Below are 11221 nucleotides of genomic sequence, written 5' to 3'. Positions count from 1 at the left end.
AAAAAGATCAGTGTTATAAAAGGCAAAGGAATTCTTTTCCAAATTAAGGAGACAAGACATACAAGACAAAATCATACAAGACAAAATGTATGATTCTAGACTAGATCCTGCATTTTCAAGGGAAAATGATGCAAAGAAAATAATTTGGTAGATTAAAATGGTGTAATAATGAGTCATTTACCAAAGTTGACAATTGTGGTTATAGAAGAGAATGTCCAGAAGAGGAGGAGACTGCCCTTATTACTCATAACTCAAGTTGCTATTGCATATGATACAATAGCCAAGGCTGGCCTTGAACTCCTGATCTCCTGTCTCATCTTCTCAGTGCTGTATTACAGGCACATGCCACCATTTCTGATTCTATTTGGTGCTGAGGGTCAAACCCAGGGCTCTGAGTACCATGCAAGAATTCTACCAACTGAACTACACCCCCAAGGTAAGGACATTTTAAAATAAAGCCATGCCAAACATGGCAAGCAGTAGTACAAAATTGTGATGGTTCTCAGTGGGAAGTGTCCAACCAAGAAACCCCATTTACTAAATGCCCTGTTTTTCTTTTTAAGAGATATCTTTGGCATTTTTTGTGTGTTTCATTTTCAGTGGCTTGGGGGTCGCGACCATGAGATAACTTGTAAGGAATCAGGCCTCTCCTTCCATTATATGGGTCCCAGGGATTGAACTCAGACAGTTGGTCCTGGCAGCAGGCGCCTTGCCCTATTACCAGGACGCGTTTGGCTTTCTTATCACAACTTTCCAGCTGTTCCAACAGGCTAAGTAAGGAGTCTGTATTTTTCCACACCACAGGATCATCGGTGTTCAACTATGTCATAAGGGAGTATAGCTTACTCTGCTGCCCCCTAGTGTGCGAACTGCATAGAGGCAGGTCAGCGCTGTTTGCTCCTGTACTGGAGCACAGGCTTAGTAACTCCAGAAGGCCTTTCAACGCATGAAACTGTGAAAATGTTTACATCACAGGAATAAATGAGAAGTAACACAGAACTGCTTTTGTTCCATAATTAAAACTTACCTGGGCGCTGCTCTGTGGATGTCATTTTCTGTTCTCCTCTTCTGTCTGATACTTAGTTCATTTGATTAGTCGACCCAGTGCTAATTAAAGGGAAAGCAGGAGACTGCTTGCTAATACCCACCCTGCCCCTGGAATTTCAGGGCCAGGAAGAAGAAAGAAGGGATGAGGCAGTCCACTGAGGAAGACTTAGTAGGCTCATGGCATCTCCCTGAGTCTCCCAAATTATCCACTTGGGCGGAGGGCACCCATTTCCTAAAGCAAACTGTGGAGAGCCATGCCACCAACTGGTGGGGTCACATCATAGAACCAGTGAGCATTTCTTTGAATTTTATTGAAAATTGACATGGACATTAGAAAGATAATGAGCTAAACAGTGCTGGTTTGGGATGGATCTTGTGGAAAATGAAAGCCCCAGAGGGGCAGTAACTGGGCACAACTTTGAGCAAAAAGAACCCCAGAAAAGAAAGGAAAAAACAAACACAGATTCCGGAAAACATGCAAAGAGGCTCTCTCAAGAGACTGGACAGCAGAATGGCGATGTTTGTGGCATGGCTATATGGGAATGAGCACACTCACATGGTATTCGGATGTTAGGTAAAGCCAGTAAATCGAAGGCAGATTTACCAACATCAAAGCTCTGCTTATAGATACCAAGTTGAGTAGAAACCTCTTGCAAAGCCCCCAAATCTCCTTGGAAGGTTTCATGGAGAACTTTGCTCTCACTAAATTGAAACCCCTGCAGTCTCTTTCTCCAGCTGAAAGTTAATGCTCCATTTCTCCCCTTGCTGTGGTCTGCAGAAGGTCTGTGAATGCTGAAGATGCAAATGCCACTCAACTTTCTCTTCCATGTTCACAATCAGCTTAATAGAGGCTGAAGACGTTCAACCCAATGAAACAGAAAATTGTTTTTTAAAAAAAAAAAAACCCATAAAACTCAAAACCTTGTGAACAGCACTTCCACACCCACAGCTGAGGTCTCCTGCCCCAGTCACTGAACACCTGGGTGAGTGGTCCTGTCGTCGTCTCTCTGAGGTTGCATTTGGTCCATTTCCAGCTCTGATGATTCTTTTCCTGCCTTGTGAGTTTAGGACAAGACACTTCCATGTAAAACACCATGTAAGTCAGAAGAGAGCTTCTTGCCTGGACACAGGGACACATGTACACTTGAGTGTGGTGTATGTGTGCACAGTTGCAGGGGAAGGGAACTGGTTGGTTGGTTTCTTGCTTGAGACAATATGGAGCCCTAACTAACTCTTCTATAATGGCAGTCTTCTCCCTTAGACTTAGTACAGCTGCTGCAGACAAGGTTAAAAAAAGCTGGAAAGGGAGAGAGAAAGAGAGAGAAAACACGAAATTAGCGAAGAGAAAGGACATTCAAAGTGGCATGCAAGGGGAGTGGGCAGTGGGAGGTAGCATAGATTAAATGCCAAGAAGACAGGAACAGGTCGCGGAGGGGCTATCACCATGGGGAAATCTGTTGAGAAGGTTTGAAGAACACCACACACCAGTTTAATGAGTCTTGCTTTAATTAAAAAATAAGCACATATTAACAGCCACATGTGAATGCCAAATGACTTTAAAAAATCCAAACCAAGTGAGGAAAGCAGACTTCTTGGCTTCAGAGAAATGAAGGGTGTGTGTGTGTGTGTGTGTGTGTGTGTGTGTGTATTTCAGGAAAGCCATTCTAGTCTAGAAAAATAAAAGCACAGATCATATCTAATTACTGGTTTTTGTTTCACTAGAAGTAAACAGAGTTTAGGGTATTTTTTTTTTAATAGTAACAACTGTACTAACTAAAAAGACTTTTAAGTGAAGAAAAACAAATACCACCACCAAAAAAAAAAAAAAAAAAAAAAACAACATGCAATTTACAGTAAGAACGGCTATTCAATGAAATTTAGTTAGCATCATCTTAATCCCTTTAATAGGTCCGCTTGCTTTTTATAGCCATCCAAGTTCCCTGATTCCAAGATGCCACACAGTGCAGCACTGAAATAGACACTGGCCTGGTCCTGCTCCAGACTCATAGGAAAGCTAACTGAGCATCAGGCATGGCACCTGGCCTGGGACCTTCTCTTCATCTGCCCCTACTCAATCCATCCTATTTTTCTATGTGAAAACCGTCAGAATGCCTCTAACATTGGCTAGTTTCTCTGAATATAAAAAAAAAAAAAATCTTGTCTCCAGGAACATACACAAATGTTTGGGTTCCTTGGTGAAACGGATTGGGAACCCTGAAACATGAAATTTTGCTTGGGCTATGCCAAGAAATAGTAGTGGGGCCTTGAATGAGTCCCTTTATTTCTCTATGTGCCAAAATCCTCCATAGGGGGTTACAATAGCCATGCTGACCCAAACGCACCCACTTTATATACAATTCCTGCTTGTTTTTGGAAGGTTGTGTAGCTCAAATACTTGTGAAGCATTTTGAAATCCTCAAACCTCAAGTAATAAATTTATATACCAATTCACATGAGAAGCCTCATTTCTGGGAAGGTGGATTAAACCCCCTAGGGCAGCTGGATGTAGGGGTGTTTGCCTTTAACCCCAGCACTCAGGTAATTCAGGCAGGCAGATCTCTGTGAGGGCCAGCCTAGTCTCCATTGTGATTTCAAGGCTAGCCAGGGCTATATAGTAAGAGCCTGTCTTAAAAACAACAGAAAACCCACAGAACCCCATGGTTACAATTAAGGGGTCTTTCTTAAGGAGATCCAGACAGCCTTAACTCAGTAGCCTGACTCCACCAACTACTGAGTGTGTATCTGAGGGTATCTGGGGATTTTGCGTTGGAGCTTTCTATTGTTCTGTTTTACCTCCAGGCATAGGGTTTCCTGAAATTCTCTACTTCCAGTTGGTTTTTCCGAGAAACTAGCTTATGCTTTCCCATTGTCACCCTGTACTTGTCTCTGGTCATTGGCCAGTACATATCAAAATTGCCTTCTCTCTTTGCCCACAGAGAGAGGGGGGGAGGAGAGGGAGGGAGGGGAAAGAGAGAGAGGAAGAGAGAGGGAAAGGAGAGGGAGGGAGGGAGGGGGAGAGAGAGAGAGGGAAAGGAGAGGGAGAGAAAGGAGAAGGAGGGAGAGAGAGAGGGGGGAACGGAGAGGGAGGGGGGAAAGGAGAGGGAGGGAGAGAGAGAGGGAAAGGAGAAGGAAGGAGGAAGGGAGAGAGAGACAGACAGACAGAGAGAGCGAGAGAGAGAATGCACACTGACTTGCTTGCTTTTAACTAATTCTGCTTTGGGCTTAGTCTTGCCTTCCAGGTATTAATTATGATTGTAGAGAAAGGAAACCTCCCTTTTGCAACAGTTCAGACAGCCTGTAAATTGATTATCACCTTGTGTGTTTTAGAGGTAGTGACCATACAACCACCTTTAAAATATGAAAAAAGAAGAAAGCCATGGTCCATGCCAGTCAGACTGAGACACAGAAGCAGAACGAGAGAGAGAGAGAGAGAGAGAGAGAGAGAGAGAGAGAGAGAGAGATGGGGCTTAAAGTACCAGAGTGGGAGTGGAGAGCCCAGCTGTCTGGCACCATTAAAAAAAGTTGTCAGTTAAAATAAGAACCTTCGCTTAAAAGGCTAAGTGGAGTCCAGTCCAGCTGTAGCAGGGCATACTATTCAGTACACAGCCATGGATTACTGCAAAGGAAGGGCAGAGAGACGCCATATTAGCCACAGATCATTGCCAGGTCGCCTCTAGCTGTTGTTGCTCTGTTACTAGTCAAACACCAAAAGCCATACTGTGCATCATGGCCCTGACAGTGGAAGGCTCTGTACTTCAAAGGGTTTCCAAAAGCCATAATCAGATGGGACCCATTATAAAACTTAAGACTAGGGTATTTTTAAAATATCAAATCCTTAGACCAAAGTAAATGTCAACCGCCAGTTCCTCGTTTCATCCCTCCAGCTAATGGTCTCTCCTCTTTTAAGTGGCATGTTTGCAAATGCAGATTCAAGCCATCATTACAATCATCAGGGAGACTAGAATACTCATCCAGGCAAGCTCCAAGCCTAGCTTCTTTGACCAGCTCACCAGTGTACAGACTGGATTATTCTTGCTATTACACCTCATTGGGATGGCGAGAAATGATCAATGACATGCTAAAACCCCCACGGAAAAATTCTATAAATCTATCATTCAAGACTCTAGGCTGATGTAACATTCTGGTTTATTTCCCCTTCTGTATCTGTGGGCTACCCAGAATTAGAGAGAGGGGAAATGTACACTGTCTTCCCCAGAAAACTGTGTTTTATAGGAAGGGCATGGGGCAAATAAATGTGTGGCTGACTTTTAACACAGCTTGTGTAAGGTGACTTTGAGTGAATGGAATCAGAAAAGGGCTGGGCTAAGATGGTAGAAGAAATAGGCATCACTGACAATTCCTTTGAAGTCTATGAGAAGGGGCTATGACTCCTGAGATTAGAGAACAATACCATTAACTAGGATGCAGGAGCATAAGGGGACAGCTTTGATTCCTGACTTTTATTCAGCCAGGGTAGATGGAAATACCCCAAGGAAACAAGTACCAGTCAAATTCCAATGGGGAAGCTGGTACATGAAAAGTAGCAAATAGCAACCCCTGAACATGTGACCGTCTGGCAAAGATGGGGATGAGGGGGGCACAGATGACTGGGGGTACTAGGAGAGGGCCTGAAGTATGGAATGTGTCTCCAAGCCAGGTCATTGTTGGCTTCTTGGTCTGAGGCCAGACATCATCATTTGACTCTCAGGCTTCTATAAACATTCGCAGGAAGCAAGGGGGGCATGGGTTGTATGCCCCCCTAAACATGGTAAGGGGGGAATAAGGAGAGGGAGGCCCAGTTGTGTTGCACAGGAAAGGGTGCGTCTACAGGAAGCCCAAACTGAAAATGAAAAGAGAAGGGGGTGGGTTAATGAATGGATGGATGAATGTACCCCTAAAAAAGCCAGAAGGAAGTTAATTTATAACTAATAGATAAAGTACAATAGACATGCTAGAGTGGTCTTAAAAGTTTTATGCACTGGCTCCTGGGAACATGCTTTCTCATATGAATGGCAGCAGCAGAGGCATTAAAAAGCAAAATAAAGATCAAAACCCACACAAATAATTCTTAAAAATCTGTTCTTGACATACAATCCCACATACACACATCCGGATAACTTTGTCTCTGGTGACCTTAGGCCACCAGGGACAGCAACCCTCTCACAGCCCCCTTGCCCCACACGACAAGAGGCTGAATTTGCAACTTTGGTGTCCTATGTAGCAAGCTTAGCTGGCTAACTGCAACCCTAAGCCAATACCTGTTTGTTGAGTATGTGATGGGGTGGGGTTCCAACCAGTGATCTTTACACCTGAACAACAGAAGCCCATCACTGGTTTGTGTTAATGTAATATGGTTGATGGGAGATGCCATCCCTACACATGGTGACCTGTCTCCTGCTGGGATTTCATTCCTAAGATATGAGTAAGTCCTATGGGTCCCTGTGTCACATATGAAGAGACTGACATGCCTTTGGCCATAAAGTATTATTATATCCAGGATGAGAGATATCTATCTAATCAAGACTCTCTTATCACTCGGAGAGTATCAATGGTGTCTGAGAATTTCTTTGCTATGTATGGAAATCCTTGTTTATGATCTGAAGAGCAAGATGTTTTTATGGTTTGGATATGGTGTGTGCTTCAAAGACTCACATATTGAAGGCTTCCTTGCCAGCTAAGGAGTTTTGAGGAAGTAACTAGAATCTGAGGGCTCTGATTTTACAGAGTAATCCCTTGAAGAATTCCTACTATGAGGGCATTACTGGAAGGTGGGCCTGTTGGAAGAAGTAGGCCACTGGAACAAGGCCTGTGATGCTGCATCTTGTCCCTGCCTCTTTTCTCTGCTTCCCAGCCGACATGGAGTGAGAAGCTCTGCTCCAGTTCACCCCGCTACCATGATGCTCTGCTGAGATCGACACCACACCAGTGAGGCCAAGTGACCACGAATAGAATTGAACTTTTTTTTCTTAAGTTGATTTTCTTAGGGACTTTTGGAAAAACAGACACAAAAGTCATCCCATTAAATGAGGGCTATTTGTGGGGAGTGGAGTTAGAGGATCATGACTATATGGGGATATGCAATCCATTTTCCACAATGAATACACCTGCTCTCACGTATACATAATTCTCCCTTAGCCTGCATTCCAGGTGGCTTTTCTGATTAACCCTCCAAGTGAAAGTTTTGGGAAGGAAGCACATAACCTTGGCTCCTTTCAGATCCTAGGCAACTAAGGCCCTCCCAGACCAACTGATCTAGAACTGTTTTCTCGGTCTACTACAGAGAAGCTTGCCAAGAGGAGACAACCAAGGTGGGGTTGAAATTGGCTATTCCAGCTGTTTATAAGCCATGGCTCTAATGATCATTTTCCAGGGCTCATTTTAAGGATGGCCATTAACAAGGATACACTCAGGGAACTCTGAATGAAAACAGATCAGTATGCAATGAAATCTGAACTAGCCCAAATAGAATTCACCAGTATACATCGTTCCTGCGCTCACTGAAAATGGTGGAACAAAGAAACGCCATATGAACCGAGCTCCTACTATGTTTCAGACACTTGGCGAGGCACCTAGCAGTGAGCAGATATTCTAAGAATTTAGTCTGCCTAAATAGAAAGCTGCCATTTGATGCCAGTGCCCTAGCAGGGGCTCCAGGGCTTGTTTTTAAATCAGGCGGTAAATCATCACTTTGTTCTTTGAGGACACATTTGTTTGGTTGTTTCTGCTTCAGAAGCCTGGATGGACTTCCTTGCTGGGATTTGCTTGAAAGGATGATGCCTTAGCCAGCTGCCTGAAGCCTCTAGTGCAATGGCTGCAACCATTGGTTTGATGACTAACAGCAGGCTCTCCATATAAACCACTGCATGGCTGAGCCAGGGGACATCTTCCCAATATTTCAGTCTCCAACCCAAACAAACCAAAAGTAAGAAACGCAATTTATGAGACCAAGGGCGTACTTTAAAAACCAACTAGCATTTTATGTTAGCCAATTATTATTAATTTTGTAGGTGTGATAATGATGTCTGTGTTTGTTTTAAAGATCATTATCTCCTAGAAATATATACTATGTATTTTACAAATAAAATGATATAGCTTTTGCCTTACAATAATCCTGCATGTCTGGATAATTGAGGAAACAGGATTAGCTGTATGTCAATGACTCTTTGATGGCCAGCTTCCAGAAATATGGGGCTGAATTATACTATTACCTCTTCTCTACATTTGAAAATTTCTATGTTTGTTTTAAAAAGAAAGGTGTGTATTAAAAATATTTCTATTCAAAAAATATTTCTATTCAATCCCCCCCCACTACCTGATTGGTAGAGTATACAAAAGCAAACACTGCTTTCATTCATCCTATACTGACTGCTTTCACTCACTTTAAAAGTTATGTGATAGCAAGAACTGTTCTGCTTACTCCTGTAACACAACCACTAGCACTCAGGGATTCTTACTAAGAGTTACCTGCTAAATCCTTAGCAGAGGTTTTCATGAAGCTTATACTCAAAGAATTAATTTTAAAAGATTTATAGTGTGTGTGTGTGTGTGTGTGTGTGTGTGTGTGTGTGTGTGATGTGTGATGTGTATGCATGTGCCAGAAGAGGCTGTCAGATCCTCTGGAGTTATAGACAATTGTGGGCTGCCTCGTCTGTGGGTGCTGAAAACCAAACTCAGCTCATTTGGAAGAGCAGTGAGTGTTCTTAACCTCTTGAGCCATTTCTCCAGAACCAGAATTAAATTTTTAAAATTAATGTATTAATACTGCTTATGGGCACACATTCCATGGTGTAGTGTGATCACAGGAGGACTTTTGGAGTTGGTTTTCTTCTTATAACTATATTTGTGTTCTAGGTATTGAACTGAGGCTGCTAGTCTTAAATGGCTTTCTGTGAAAGGGAAATACTGCCACTGAAACCAGCCAAGCCACCTTGTCAGCCCTTACAGAACTGAATGTAAAGTTTTCATATAGCATCTGAAGTCTCTTCATTGTCTCCCACTTTGGTTATATTTTGGGTGGTGGAACATGTAATCAAAACAAACTGGAGAACTTGAACCCCTCAGATAAGAAGCAGTTATTAGTGGGAGACAGAGAAGCAATTTCTCATGGCACATTCCTAAATCTGGAGTATGTGTGGGGGTCAATACTGACTGTGGACCCAGCAGTTTCCTACATCACCACAATTCATTTTGAAAGTCATGATTATGGCTCTGTATGAAAAAAAAGTCTGAACTAAAACTTTACATGTTGGTCAGATGATCTATCTACCTATGCTACAGCAGCAAAGGTCTGCAAATGCCATCACACACATAGCTCCAATCAGGCAGGCAGGCAATCCACATGTAGCATGCCCACTTAAAACAATGACAGATTATATCCTCATACTGTAAGTCATGGGAGGAAACTAGCAGGTTCAACGAAGCCATTTCTTTTATGGTTAATTATATGTGTCACAAGTGTGGGGGTTGGGGGGTATGTTCTAGAAGCCACTGCCAGTTCTATTTAGAGTTAATAAAGCTTACCAGGACCCTGGGTCTCATGCAGCATGCAGCAAACAGCAGAGTTAACTGTAAAACAGTAAGAGCTGATGAAGATGGAGTGAGCATGAGGAGAAATCCAATACTATGTATTGACACAAACATGAAGTGTTAGAGGTCAGAGGAGATTAGGAGAAATGGGGAGGGGACAGGTGAGGGTGGCTTGGTAGACACCCCTGAAACACGGGTATTATTTCTTAGTTTCTTTAGGGGCACCCAGAGGAAATTCTGAAGCTGGAACTTGATCAGATCCAACCACAATCTGTCTAAAAAACATTACTATTACCATTTCTACCCTCCACCCAAACCATAACCAGCAAAAGCACCATGGGAGCAGAGTAGCATGAGTTTAGTGACACATCTTCTAAAAATTAACCAATTGCTTACAGAGATGCATAAGGAGCCCAGACCTGGGGGTCACTCACATGTATTAGAGTGTGGATGTGGACAGCCTATTGTGCTGACTCTGATTGCTAGTGTAAGGTGCCATATTCCAACAAGGTTTACACCCATCTCAGAACTGGAAAGGGGCACTGTCACCAACCCCAGATATTTCTAGAGAGTGGGGAAAATTGTGTCCCTATCCAGTCTTCTGCATGAGATGGGAGGAAGTCAGTTTGGGGGAAAGTCTGGTCTGGGAAGAGTTTGCACTGAGCATTCTGAATGGGGGGGCACTGTACACACTAGTGGTTCTCAACCTGTGGGTTCCCAACCCCTTTGGAGGTCACCTAAGATCATTGGAAAATACAAAATTACAGTTAAGAAGTAGTAACAAAAATAAGTTTATGGTTAGGGATCACAACACATGAGGAACTGTATTTAAAGGTCACAGCATTATGAAGGTTAAGAACCACTGATCTATAGCATCAGTACAGCCTAAACAAGCCAGGTGATAACAAAATTATTTCATTTGTTTATTTATTAACTTCTTTTTAGTTTTTGTTTGTTTGTTTTTTGTTTTTCAAGAGAGGGTTTCTCTGTGTTCCTCTTACTGTCCTGGCACTCGCTCTGTAGACCAGGCTGGCCTTGAACTCACAGAGATCCTCCTGCCTCTGCTTCCCAAGTGCTGGGATGAAAGGCGTGTGCCACAACCACCCAGCTACTTTTGTTTTTTGAGAAAGGGTTTTCTTGTGTAACAGTCCTGGCTGTCTTGGAACTTGCTCTGAAGATCAGGCTGGCCTCGAACTCAAGTGCTGGAATGAAAGGTGTGTATCACCACCACTCAGCACCAAATACATTTTAAAAAGGGAAATATGTATCATTTCCTGCTAGTATAACTAATATGCCATGAATGATAAGTTAACAGATGGTGCATCTAGAGACATTTTTCATCTGTCTAGATGAACCTTAGTACAAAAAAAAATCAGTGAATTTGATATGTAGTTTTAAGATTTTGTTCTGAGGGTGGTGGTGGATCATGGCAGGAGTATCTCTGTGAGTCTGAGGCTAGAATGGACTATAAATCAAGTTCCAGGATAGCCAGGGCTACACAAAGAAAGCCTATCTTAAAAACATAAATAAATAAAAAAAAAACCCAAATATACAAAAAGATTCTATTCTGGAAAAAAATATCTGGACAAAGCTAGTGAAAATATTCAAAATATATCTTAGTTAGTTAAACTGGATAATAAGATTGTAA

The 11221-nt window shown here is 42.6% G+C and overlaps 1 protein-coding gene across 6 annotated transcripts in view; it reads right to left on the bottom strand.

Annotated features, from left to right (window-relative positions):
• Positions 1 to 1337: 1337 nt before the first annotated feature.
• Septin6 (septin 6) overlaps positions 1338 to 11221 on the bottom strand; it is a 72763-nt gene continuing 62879 nt past the window's right edge. Inside the window, exons 10-11 of one of the 6 annotated variants that reach the window (XM_051178405.1) lie at positions 9568 to 9612; positions 1338 to 2344 (exon numbers count right to left, since the gene is read on the bottom strand). In XM_051178405.1, coding sequence (XP_051034362.1) covers positions 9609 to 9612 — 4 coding nt within the window. In that variant the 3' untranslated portion in view covers positions 1338 to 2344; positions 9568 to 9608. Of the gene's footprint in view, positions 2345 to 2535; positions 4664 to 5465; positions 5888 to 9567; positions 9613 to 11221 lie in introns of those variants that run through there. The other 5 variants (XM_051178404.1, XM_051178403.1, XM_051178402.1 and 2 more) reach the window with 5 other exon arrangements.

This window comes from Phodopus roborovskii, unplaced genomic scaffold (genome assembly GCF_943737965.1).
Source record: "Phodopus roborovskii unplaced genomic scaffold, PHOROB, whole genome shotgun sequence".
Classification (NCBI taxonomy): Eukaryota; Metazoa; Chordata; class Mammalia; order Rodentia; family Cricetidae; genus Phodopus; species Phodopus roborovskii.
This window is presented reverse-complemented; position numbering and strand designations above follow the sequence as displayed.